Source organism: Tachypleus tridentatus, chromosome 13 (genome assembly GCF_004210375.1).
Source record: "Tachypleus tridentatus isolate NWPU-2018 chromosome 13, ASM421037v1, whole genome shotgun sequence".
In the NCBI taxonomy this organism is placed as follows: Eukaryota; Metazoa; Arthropoda; class Merostomata; order Xiphosura; family Limulidae; genus Tachypleus; species Tachypleus tridentatus.
The window spans coordinates 91,169,684-91,183,299 of record NC_134837.1 but is presented as its reverse complement, the minus strand read 5'-3'; the positions used below and the strand labels follow the sequence as shown (position 1 = coordinate 91,183,299).

General features: G+C 34.5%; 1 protein-coding gene across 4 annotated transcripts in view; it reads right to left on the bottom strand.

Moving 5' to 3' along the window:
* Window positions 1-13,134, bottom strand: part of LOC143239986 (DNA damage-regulated autophagy modulator protein 2-like) — a 36,246-nt gene extending 23,112 nt beyond the window's left edge. Inside the window, exons 1-4 of one of the 4 annotated variants that reach the window (XM_076481718.1) lie at window positions 13,077-13,134; window positions 5,591-5,663; window positions 3,762-3,883; window positions 3,220-3,374 (exon numbers count right to left, since the gene is read on the bottom strand). In XM_076481718.1, coding sequence (XP_076337833.1) covers window positions 3,220-3,374; window positions 3,762-3,883; window positions 5,591-5,663; window positions 13,077-13,119 — 393 coding nt within the window. In that variant the 5' untranslated portion in view covers window positions 13,120-13,134. Of the gene's footprint in view, window positions 1-3,219; window positions 3,375-3,761; window positions 3,884-5,590; window positions 5,664-8,003; window positions 8,156-12,952; window positions 13,035-13,076 lie in introns of those variants that run through there. The other 3 variants (XM_076481717.1, XM_076481719.1, XM_076481720.1) reach the window with 3 other exon arrangements.
* Between the last annotated feature and the right edge of the window lie 482 nt (window positions 13,135-13,616).

Here is a 13,616-nt window from a genome sequence, read left to right as displayed (position 1 = left end):
ATGAGGTGGTGGACAGCAATTTTCGAGCCTCAGGATGGGTAATGTTATGAATTGTTTTCAAATGCTGCACCTCTTTTTCTTCCAACCATTTAGGGCAAGAACGAAAGTAGGACGGGTGAGAACCATTGCAATTGGTGCAATGAGGGTCTGTTGCACACGAGCACACGTCAAGGAACCATGACATGACGTCTTTGAGTGACCAAACTGTTGACACTGGAAACATTGGAGAGGGTTTGGAATGTATGGCCGTACTCTGCAATAAGATAACCTGCCTTGATGTTGACAGGTGGGTGTGGTGACGTAAATGTGAGAATGAGGACATTGGTTGGCATCACAATTCCATCTTTGCGAGTGGCTATATGCCTCATTGCAGAAACTCCTTAAGCGGAGAAAGCAGTGAGAACCTCTGACTCTGGGATGTTCTTCAAATCCCTCTCAACAGTAACTCCTCGTGATGAATTCAAAGTAGCATGAGGTGTAACCTCAATAGGTATATCCCCAATTACCTTTGAATGCAAGAGGAGTTCACTGTGTTGAGATGTGGATGTTTCCACCAATATGTCACCAGATCAAAGCTTCTTTTCTGACTTTGGAGATCCAGCAAGTCCCTTTAGTCCCTTCTGAATGAAAAAGGAAGACATTTGCCCTAAAGGTTTGTCTGAAAGTGAGTGCAATGTAAGAAAATGAGGTACAACAGCTCAGAATCTTCAAGACGTGGTCGTTTACCTATAAAGTGTTTTTTCACTATTTTATTAAGATTTTTAATTGGAGTATCCATAATAAAGAAAGGGAAATTTCGGTGCCCACTGACCTCACCCACCATGAAGCTGTATGAGGGTACACACTACAATGCCAAACAAGGACACTGCAACAATGCCAGGGTTTTGTGAGCACTATTCACAAACACCAGCATCAGATACAATGTCTACAACACCTGTTGAGAACATCCAACACTGATAATTGGTTGACCCTAGCCGAGTGGACCAGCTGACTGACCAGGTTTTGCTGTAACACAAGCGTAGCAGCAGGCAACAGTAACATAATGGTATAGTGAGTTTATAGTAGAATTTAAGGCCAAAGTGGTGTGTTAGGGTTGGACCCCTCAACCACCAGGATCCTTTCCTCCCATTCATGGGTTGCCACGCACAGCAAACACGTGGGTGGATGTTTAGATCCTAGGGGAGATAAACTGAAAGAAAAGAACCTTCCCTGGGAGTTCCCCTCACCACATACACGAATTCATACCAAGGGGTGTGTATGAAGGAAATTCAATCCACAAGAAAATATTATACATCTTGTTTTCCCATAAGTGGATAGTGTCTATATCCATGATCCCACCAACAATTGTTACAAGAGGGAAACAGGCAAGAAGGACATGTAAAGTAATATAACTTAGCCCTTTATGGAAAAAGGGGTGCCACAAATGTCTTTTTATCATTTTCACAATGGAAATGCTTAACTGAATTGCATGAAATTTAGAACTTACTAAAAAGAATCTAGTTCTCTTTTCAGAGTTTGGTGCACAGGAGTGCGTTTGATGACTGAAAGTATTAAACTCCACAGATGAGTTACCTAAATCTAAAGGACAAGGAAAGGCGTGAAAAATCACACTGGATCTCTTAACACAAGTTTTCATATACACTTAAAGTTATGTAAAAAGAGCCCTATAAACTGCAGTCTTGGTAAGCATAAACAACCATAAGAACAAAGGTAACCAACAAATCTTTCAACATAAATTTAAAAACATGCTTGTGTTTGGCAGAGTTTAATCGACATATAAAATTTCCCATGAGAGAACATTACTGGCAAAAGCTAAATGGAGAAGTTTAACTTACATTAACTACATTATTCTATAATTAAAGGTGTCAACTCTTGTAGCAAACTGAAGTGGTACTTTAGAAAACTAACAGACAGTAACTTAAAGAACTTATGTCCACCTTAAAAGATACTTCATTTCAGAATAAATGTTTTCATCAATAGTGCAAGCATGTCTAATGTTGGCATTGCTAAGCTGCAAAGAGAAGAAGCCAAACAGACAATAAACTTTACTTAAACAAGGAAACTGAAACATCCAATAGATAAGTTTAAGAAAACAAGTATAAGGTTCCCTGTAATATGAAGGAAAAAGATGCACAAGAGAAAAAGCATCATTATTATTATACAGTGACAGACTGGTATACATTCTTAAAAAATGTGAAATTTATAAATGAGACAACAGAATGGAAGAAATGGAAGTAGTAATGGAAATTTGTTATAGATACTTTTATCTGAAAATGTTGCTGGGATAAAAAAAATACAGTCCAAGATGCTTACAAGATGGTTCTCTAAAGAATGGTTTTCCACTCTCTTCTAGGTAAATCTCAATCAATCAGAAAATATTATGAGAAAAACAATGACATTAAAAATTAAAATAATAAAATGAGATGATTGTGGGTATCAGAGTATCTCAAGTCTTACAGATGGAAATGTGAACTGAATTAAATAGGAGAAATGTTTTGCCATTCATTGCAAGTGGACTAATGAAATGCATTAAAGGAAGAACCTACCAGAAGTAACATAGTAGCAAGTGATGCAAAAAAGTAACAAGATCTGACTATGTTACAAACAAAAAAGATAACACAAAAAATAAACAAGAATTGGCTATGTCACAAACAACAGCAGATGATAAGAATAAGTAACAAAGATTGTCATAAGTATAGCAGCAAGCAACACGAAAAAAGTAAAGGACTGGCTATGTCACAAACAAAACAGAAAGTTCTGTGAAAAAATACCAAGGTTTGGCTGTAACACAAACATAGCAGCAGGCAACAGTAACATGATGGTATAGTGAGATTATAGTGGAAATCAAAGCATCTCAAGTTTCAAGGGTATAGATGAGAGCTGAATTAAATAGGAAAAAGGTCTTGCCATTATTGCAGTAGAAACATTTTTATTTGCTTGTGTGCCAGTTCTTAAACATTGAGCTGGCCTGAAAAGCCCTAGTATTGGATAAAAAGCTTTGTTAGTAGTATATATGACAGTGTAGTGTGATTGACATTATAGCATATTCTTGTAGACTTTCTGTTTTAAATTCTTAGAACTATATGTTAAATTTGAGTCAAGATTATGGTAACTACTTTAGAGAAGTTATTTTCAATAGCCATTAGTTGTAAATCTAAGTGGTAAAACATGGTGTTTTCATTACATGTTTTTTAAGCAAAGAATATTAACTCTACTTACTTGGAAATTTGCTACCAGACTTACTCCAAATGCAGCAATCCACCCTAACCACAATCCTACCATGTTAAGCCGAAGTACCAGTCTTGATTCATTTGAAAGATGGTCGCGATAATATTGTTCAACCTGCTTGTATCTTACATACACAGTGGCTGCAACTAAATAAAAGAAACTCACTTGGAATGCCAAGTATTTATACTTTATTTACATTAATAACACATTATTTCACCTTCTAGTTCTTTTAGGGCTATGTACCTCAATAAATTAAAAGTAATGTACAACAACAACAAAAAAACAAACAAATTAAAGCTTACTTTGTTTGCATTCTTCATTTTAACTTTGTGGTTTTGGTCACATCCAGTGAAAATAACTATAACGATCCATCAATTTGAAAATCTAAACTGGTTTAGTAAAAGCTACTTTACATTAGAAAATGTGTACAGGCTTTTCCTCCAATCATAAGTTAACATTCAACAAACTAGACATTGCTGAAATTTCTTGGAGTAGCTACATGAAATTGTGATTTAAGGACTACAAACACTTACTCAGAGAAGCTACTAAGTTCAGTAGCTGGCCAAAGATGCAACTCTCTGGGACATAGGTTCCAGTGTCACTAATATAAGGAAAGCCCACTTCTACATCTCTTAGTAATATCGATATTACATACCTGTGAGCCAAAAAGACAAATATTTTATTTACAAGCTTGTACAGATTTAACTATTTTCATGTCATGTTTAGAGATTAACAACTCCCTCAGCACAAGGCTTAGTTTAAGCTACATACATAAACACAGTGTTGTTTAATTACTTATTTTGTACTTATTATTTTCACATAAATCTGATTTTTTTCCTACTTTTTAGAGTTAAATTATAAATAATTATTAAGTTCTCAGAATCTAAGAAGTGTTAAGTCTTTTACAGCCATGAGAGATTGGAATTTTGTATTACTTTTTAAACTTCCCAAAGTTTATCAGTTTCAATTTCCAGATAAGTAATTAAACATGAATATGTATGTTACACACGTCTTTTTGTGTTTTATTCTGTATGTAAAAGTAAACCTGGAAATGGAAGAGTTGTTTATGAATGTTACAGAAGTAGAGTTAAGTAAAATAATTAGTCATGTATGCATTTCCAAAATTTGCAAGTTAACATGCAACATTTATAAGCTTAATTAATTACAAAACCATTGATTTTATTAAAATTATAATTTTCCTATAGTGAAAATGTACTTCCAATAGGTACTTCCTTCTTCTCACAAGATTAGCTATTTGTGTTCATTGCTGCCCTTTATATGCAATTTTTCTTTATGCATGTCACAAGCTCTCTGCTCCCCTCCTATTGGATTCATATGATTTCAACTTTTCTCTGATGTAAATCATGTCACTTCTCTACTAATAAGAGCATAGCATACTCATTTCATCCAAGTGGCTCCCTCTATATGCTTTTACTGAACTATCATTTTGAGGTTTGGCAGAAGATGCAAGCTCCAGGGGAAAGTACCTATTGGAAACATTGAGTATAGTAAAACTATCTTTTGATGTTGCACTTTTCTTCATTCACAAGATTAGCTGGAATCCCACATTGATTAGGTGGCAGAAAATGTGCAAAGGAATGGCAGAAGTAATCCCCCTAAAAGTATCTGAAGAATACCCCCTGGAAATGAGAGAGTCACATCTTAAGATCTAATAATAAGAATTGCACCACTTCTGAATCAGGTATACTCTTCACCCATTTGTGAAATGTATAGTAGATAAGGGCAGAAAAAAAAAAAAGAGTAACACAACCAAATGGGAGAGAACTGTAGCAGGGTGGTAATCCTAACCAGGAAATATATATGCAACTTAATCCCACAAAGTATAAACGTGTGTAAAACTAGTATTGACCATATAATAACAGAATATGAAATTCTTCATATAATTTAACTATTACCATTTCAAATATGATGTTAAACATCTTACCAAATTCATGTTGCTAAATGGCTCTTACTTTACCAGCTACTCATTTCTTGGTGAAACTTTTGTCAAACTGCATAGTGAACAGTTTGAGGTAGTATGCAAAAATCAATCAATCATTCATTTTAACACTTAAATAGCAAGAATGTTGTAGATAGCAGCATCAATTGATGATGGCTGTTGTTCAATGGTCAAGTCTCTTCAAAGATATACCCAAAGCAATAATGATATTACACAAAGAGGAGGAGTTATTAACAAACTATTTATGGATTATGTTTCCAAACTTAAGCTACCTTACCCTTCAACAAAAAAAGAAACTTCTGCATCCATTTTATTCTTTCTCATAATAGACATAAGCAATATTTTAAGTATTGCCAATATTCTTTTTCCTGAAGTAGCATAAACATCTTTAAACAAACTTACGTGAGAATAAATGTTCCAGGTAGAAGAATAAATACAGCTAATGGTAGAAAGTATATCTTTGCCAATACCATTCCTACAAGAAAAAGTTACCACAGATTATACTCTTTAATAAAATAGGTGAATATTTCATTAGTTTATGACATATATGCATAATGATAAATAAAAGTTGCTTCACTAGCTAACCCTAACTCTAAACGTAACAGAATAGTAGTAGTTTGAAAAGTAAATGGATGACCTTGAAGATTTAAATATCTTTCACTCTTCTTGTACTTTTGTTAACAATAGACAAAATGCATAAAAGCAATTTTCAGAATACATTACATTCATTTCTTCCACTTATCAATAATAATAATAATAAAAAAATAAATAGTCTAAACCTATGGTTTTAATGTTCACTTAACTCTTATTAATGGTAACTAATATTGATTTCTGATTAGATCAAGCTACATGCTTACAGTAAAATTCAACATGGTACAAGTTATGGTTATGGCTATAACTAATCAAATATACTTTTCTTATATTCTTATTTATATAGACTCGAATAAATTGTTTTGTCAATGAGTACCGTTACTATTAATGGTAGTTTTGGCCATAATTTCAATGTCTTGGAAAGTTTATGAACTTAAGAAATTTTGGTTAGTCCTGAATAGATATATTAAGCTAACAGAATTTCTATATAAAATGTATAATGATAAAAATAAAATTAAAAAGTATTAAAACTGGACATATTAAACATTCCAATTACAGAGAAAGAACATAATACAGCTTACCTAAAAACAACTAGCATCTTACAACCAACAATACCAAATTTCTATTTTAATAGGATCAAAACATTTTAACTTAATTAATGCATATTCTAGGGGAAGTTGGGTGGACTGTGTTTTTATTTGTAATCATAAGCCATTTTTCAAGCCCTAATGTATATTTTAAAAATTTACTTCAATTCTTTACTTAAATTTCTACCTCCATGAAATACTCAAGTTGTTTTTATGAGTGACATATTACTATTAGTATTACTTCACTGAACATTAAATTCAGTATGTTTGAAGTATTACATCTGTAATAATGATTACTATATATATACTTGCATATAGTCAGTCAAAAATTATGGGACAAGTACTACAGTTCCCAACCTCCAGTATACCCTAACCTTACATTTCAAAGTTAACAGAAAAAAAATTAATTTCATGAAATCAAGCTTGTCCAATAAAGCAACAGAAAAGTGAAATCAAACATCAGTAAAATCTTTCATGAGCCATTCAAAATTGAGATCATTCATGAAAGGAATTCATGGCATATGTAAGCTACATAAAAGCCAGTGTCTAAAAATCATATTAACAACATCTAATGTATATATATATAAGTCTGTACATTTTAGTAACACTATATTACAATGGATTTTATGTAATTTAGCTTAGCAACAAAAGTATGACCCAATATTTTTGTTTGTCTATGCATTGAGTGTATAAAATTAAATGTACAGACAACAAAACTAGAAAAAATATGTTAGATTTCTTAATTTAGAGTTTCCTTTGACTAAAGAGGTTTGGTTTTTAATTAAAATGTTCATAATAAAACAGAAAATGGCTTAATTCAGAAATAATTTAAGTTTAAAACTGAATCTATACTTTTCACTTTTATGATGAATTTATACACTTTACACACACTACACTTATAAGTTTTTACAGCTCCCTTGCTCCCCGTCACTGAAATCCTGATGAGCAGATAGTAGTCCAACTACTTCATCTGGATAAATGCATCTTGATTTTTATGACTATTCCTATTTCGAGAAATTATGTGTAACGTGAAAAGCACTGATATTTTTTTTTTTTCACACTCTATAATAATTAATAGAGCACAATTAATAGGTTATATACTACAGGGTGTTTGAAAAGTCACTGTGCAATTTTGTAATCATATTTTATTCAATCTATTTCAAGCCAGCAACTGATAGTGGTGTTTAGAAACAAAATAAGAAGGACCCAGGCCTGTATTGATGTGAACGGGGGTCACTTTCAACATTGTTTATAATTGTCATTCATATTTACCTCCTGTATTCTATACTGAAACACGTCTTTTAATAAATATATAAGTGCACAGTGACTTTCCGAACACCCTGTAGTAATGCTATAAGGTTTTACTATATTATTTTATCTTACAGTACTTTAGTAGTTACAAACCATATTTCATTGTAATTCGTAGTTAATTAATAATGATTACTATACATATTAAAACACTATGGGTACGATAAAATTTTTATCACAAATAATCCGGAAATAAGACGCTACTGACAGTAATAGTAATGATATAGATATGGTACAAATTACAATACGTAGGCCCAACTTAAATTAAAAACTAATTTGATTGTATGCTTTGTTGATTCATTCAGTAGTTTAAAATAATACAGACCTACCTATTAGGTTATATTAAGTATAAATAATAAAATATTTGTAAGTCTAATCTAACTTTTATTGAATTATATACGTTGAATACCATAACATCATTGCTAATCAATGTAAGTAAAGACGTCACAAATCTAGCGACACCTTTCAAATCTGAAATACATATAGTGTTAAAAATTTAATATTTCGGTCGATAACAGTGTTTCTTATCAAAACTTAAAATGAACCTCCCTCTCCCTTCCCCCAGTATAACTGTGGACTTATTATACTGTGGAATTATAGTTTTGTGCTTAATGACAAACAACAGTAAAAACAGCAAATATTTTTGAGGTTACCGATAATGACATACTTTACTTAACAAAGCCAAACCGCAAAGAACGTGAATAGGTTATATTGTGTTTTTTGCCTGTTGACCAGAGACATTGAACATATAAAAATCACATATTTATCTTATCATACAGCAATTTATGCAGGAAATTGTAAATCATTTACAAGATAGCGGCATTTACAGGGCTAATTTCTATGTTCTGAAAATTGTTTGTTTATTTGATTTTTGAATTTCGCGCAAAGCAACTCGAAGGATATCTGTACTAGCCGTCCCTAATTTAGCAGTGTAAGACGAGAGGGAAGGCAGCTAGTCATCACTACCCACCGCCAACTCTTGGGCTACTCTTTTACCAACAAATAGTGGGATTGACCGTCACATTATAATGCTTCACGGCTTAAGGGGCGAGGATATTTAGTGTGACGGGGATTCGAGCCCGCGACTCTTGGATTCCGAGTTAGTGCCATAACCACCTGGCCAAGCCAGGCCTTTTTAGAATTAATATGGTTACAAGTAAAATCGGTTTAAAATTATATATATATATATAGATGATTTTCATATAAAATTACAACATTGTGTCAAGGATACTGCCGAAAATTAATTGTGAGGATGAAAGTAAGTAGTACATTGATGCTGAATGCTTGGCTAAGGCTAATATTTAAGAATGAGCAGAATGACGGGTTAGACTTGCACGATCAGTTTAATGCCAGAAGAGAGCTCTTTCCTTTTCTCTTTATCGGAATTTAGATCTTAAAGACCTGTAAGGGTCAGGTTCGTTTACCTCTTTCTTACACCTGTATAATGTTACATAGTTGCTGTTGAACGTATTTGTAGATACATCATAAAGTTCAGACTAAACCGCACTTACTTTGACCTCTTTCAGGACAATGTCCATGTAGGAATGGAAAGATAAGTTAGTGTGTTGGATTACCCCAGCTAATGTTCGATTGGGTTGAATTTCGCGCAAAACTATATGATAGCTATCTGCGTTAGCCTTCCCTAATTTAGCAGTGTAAGACTAGAAGGAAGGCAGTTAGTCATTACTACCCATCGCCAACTCTTAGGCTACTCTTTTACCGGGGGCCCGGCATGACCAAGCGCGTTAAGGCATGCGACTCGTAATCTGCGGGTCGCGGGTTCGCATCCGCGTCGCGCCAAACATGCTCGCCCCTCCCAGCCGTGGGGGCGTTATAATGTGACGGTCAATCCCATTATTCGTTGGTAAAAGATTAGCTCAAGAGTTGGCGGTGGGTGGTGATGACTAGCTGCCTTCCCTCTAGTCTTACACTGCTAAATTATGGACGGCTAGCACAGATAGAGTTCGAGTAGCTTTGTGCGAAATTCCAAAAACAAACAAACAAATACTCTTTTACCAACAAATACTGGGATTAACCGTCACATTATAACTCCTCTGAAAAAACGAGCATGTTTGGTGTGACGGGGACTCGAAACCGCGACCCTCAGAATACTAGTCGAGTGCCTTAACCACTTGGCCATGACGTGTCTGCTAATGGTTTATATTACACGGTCCTGTACTTCTCGATCATTTCAGTATGTGTTGCACACATTTCACTACTTCTAATTCTAATATGAGAAAATTTTACATAAATAACCTTTTAAATAAAATAGTTCAAAACTAATGCAGGTTGTTCAGTCTAGCATTAGGTAGCTTGTTTAACTCTTTATTTCTAAAATATTTGTTAACTGGCGAGGGGTACATAGGTCCATTTACATCGTACAGTTGATTGTTCTTATGCCAATTTTTAAGACCGCAACATCGTCCGCCAACTGAAATTAAAATACTGAGTTTGGATATTTCAGTCGCATATTGCTTTCATACATGATGTATAGAATAGGTCTACCTATTCCTCTGTGGGGAACGCCCGCCTGTGGAGTAAAAGACTCAGAGTAAGATCTCCTAACATTTATTTTGTCATTTTCTATTATATAGAAAATTAGATAACCAGCGAATAATTCCACACTGTAGGTCCACTTCAGTCATATTGAACCTCAGACGATCATGCGAGATAGTGTCGAATATTTTCTCGACATGAAGAAAACATGGAGTATAAGCAATAAAATATATATTTTACACCGCTAGTAGGTTTGTTTGTTTAGAATTTCGCACAAAGCTACTCGAAGGCTATCTGTGCCAGCCGTCCCTAATTTATTAGTGTAAGACTAGAGAGAAGGCAGCTAGTCATCACCACCCACCGCCAACTCTTGAGCTACTCTTTTACCAACGAATAATGGGATTGACCGTCACATTATAACGTCCTCACGGCTGAAAGGGCGAGCATGTTTGGTGCGACGGGGATGCGAACCCGCGACCTTCAGATTACAATCGCACGCTTCAACGCGCTTGGCCATGCCGGGCCCCGCGCTAATAGGAATGGAGAATTTTGACAAGGTGGGAGAAACTGAAACTTAGTTAAAAGTAAATGATTTTTTACGATGGAAATTTCTTTGAAATAGAAGGAAGTTATACATTATTTAATAGGGATATGTATTTCTTTTTTGTTTTTAAATTTCGCGCAAAGCTATTCGAGGGCTATCTGCGCTAGCCGTCCCTAATTTAGCAGTGCAACATAAGAGGGGAAAGTAGCCAGTCATCACCACCCACCGCCAACTCTTGGGCTACTCTTTTACCAACGAATAGCGGGATTGACCTTCACATTATAACGCCCCCACGGCTGAAAAGGCGAGCATGTTTGGTGCGACGGGGATGCGGACCCGCGACCCTCAGATTACGAGTCGCACGCCTTAACACGCTTGACCATGCCGGGCCTTAATTGGGATACTAGAATACAAAAGAGAGGGAAAAAGAGTGGCGTTTTATGTAAAATGCAAATTACATCCTCTTGAAGTTGGGGATATTAAATAATGTGACAACAAGAATGAATTCATTTGTGTTTCTATTAGCGCATATAAAGGGAAGAAGTTTTTATTGGGAATTTGTTAAAGACCACAATAAGATATTAGTGAAATTAATGAAAACTTTACAGTGAGAATAAGATTTCATTTTCTATTGAGGTCATAATTATGAATGATTTTAATTTCGATCATACAAACTGGGAAATGCTAGAGTCAACTCACAAGGGAGAAATGTTTTGGAAACTGTTCTTCACCAATTGGTCTATTTTAGATTTATTGTTAACTTCTAACAGAGAAATGGTGGAAGCTGAAGACTATCTGAGTGCACGTGTTTTATGTTTTCGTATACAAAAAATACATGGGACCATCTGCTGTGTCTACAGATGGGAATCGAACCACTAATTTTAGCGTTGTAAATCCGAAGACTGTGCCTCTGGGGGACATCTGAAACTACATGATAATTTCACTATTAGGTAACTGATTTGATGTTTTTGCTGCAAATAAAGGTCAAGAATAATAACACTTTGGTTGCAAGTTTCAAACACAAAATTCTTGAAGAGATGCGAAAAGAATTATCTGTTGTGAATTGAACGTCTGAGTTATTTGAAGACACTGGACCCGGCATGGCCAGAGGGTTAAGGCGTTTGACTCGTAATCTGAGGATATGTAGCTGAGGATAATATTGTACATTTGATGTATCTAGATTTTTATAAAGCATTTGATAAGATGCTACATAAAATGTTTTTAAAAAATATCTGTATAGATGTGAGAGGATAAGTTAGCTAATTGGATAGAGGAGTGGCTTGAGGGAAGAAAGCAGAAGGTTGTTATAAAAGAAGCTTAGTCAAACTGGATTAATGTTGCAAATGGTGTACCTTAGGGCTCAGTTTTAATTAAATTGCTCTTTTTGATTTATTTTAATGGCACAAAAGAAGGAATAGTCAATAAATTACTTAAATTTGCAGATGATATCAAGGACTGTTGGTAGCTGTGAGATGGAAGCTGCTGTTTTACAAAAGATTTAGATCATTTAGTGAGTTGATTGGCAGGTGGATTTTAATAATTATAAATGAAAGATATTGTATGTGGATTATCACAAGTTTAATTATTAGTATTATTTGGATTGGAATAATCTTAACAATCATAAAATGAAAGGATCTTGGCGTAATGGTTGACCAGTCTCTTAACTAGGGCGCTGTTGCTAGTGGTAGGAAAATAGGATGTTAGGTTGTATCTACAGAAATACCAAATACAAAGAGTTCATAATTTCAATGTATAGGTCACTGGTTAGGCGACATTTGGAGTATTGTTTCCAGTCTTGGGCTTCTTGTTTTAGAAAAGACATTGAATTGTTGGAAAGGGTTCAGAGGAGGATTACTAAAATGGTAAGTAAGATGGAGGAGTTGTCATATGAGAAGAGATTAAGATCCTAAAAATTGTTTCTCTTGAAAAAAGAAGAGTCAGAGGGGATCAATTGAACTGTTTAAAATTGTAAAAGGAACTGATAATGTTTACGCCTCAACAGTCTTCGTATTTAACAAAGAGAGTTATAAAACAAGTAAACACAAATATATATTTAAGCAAAGTAGAAGATGTCTTCAGCTAAGACAATTTTATTTTTCAAGTAGGGTGGTTGGCCTATGGAATTGGTTGCCTTTCAATGTCGCGGAGGCAGTAAATTTTAGTTATTTAAAAAAAAACAAACTTGATATATATGTGAGCGATAAAGGCTAGTTTTAAATTCATTTATTAATTTCGTACTTTTGGTTTGCCTATGAGAATGGGACAGCCGAGATGGACCAACGGATTTCTTGTTGAATCTAAACATTATGATAAGTTACATCTATTGTTTTGTGGGTTATATCCTTCACTCATGTTGCCTTACTTCTTCTGTTCATTTTCAACATCACGTCATCGGCCTTGATCATCTTTTCTTCTCTGCCTTGGAACCAACCAGACCTTATTCTGCATGTTTGTGTTGCACTCACTCTTCCAACCTACTAACGAATCAAAATAAAACTAACCCCCATATAATTTTAAATCACGAATATAATAATTAAAATTATCAGGCGAATTGGGCGAAGAAGGATATTTTTGAATTAAGTGATCATGATAATGTGAAAAACAATCGACATAATATCAAATTATTTTATTTCTTCTTTAATCTTTGTTACAGGCTACTTTCACTTGTAGGCAGAAGCCTAAATACACAAACAATTGTTATAGAATGTCCTTTCTAATATGTAGGTGCAACAAATCTCACTTTTATCACTGAACTGTGTACAGTGTTGCGAATTATACTTTATTTCAGGCAAGTCTCCGAGTCCCCAGCTAGTACAGCGGTAAGTTTACGGATTTACAACACCAATGTCAGGGGGCTCATTTCCCCTCGGTGGGCTGGGTAGATAGCCCGATGTGGCTTTGT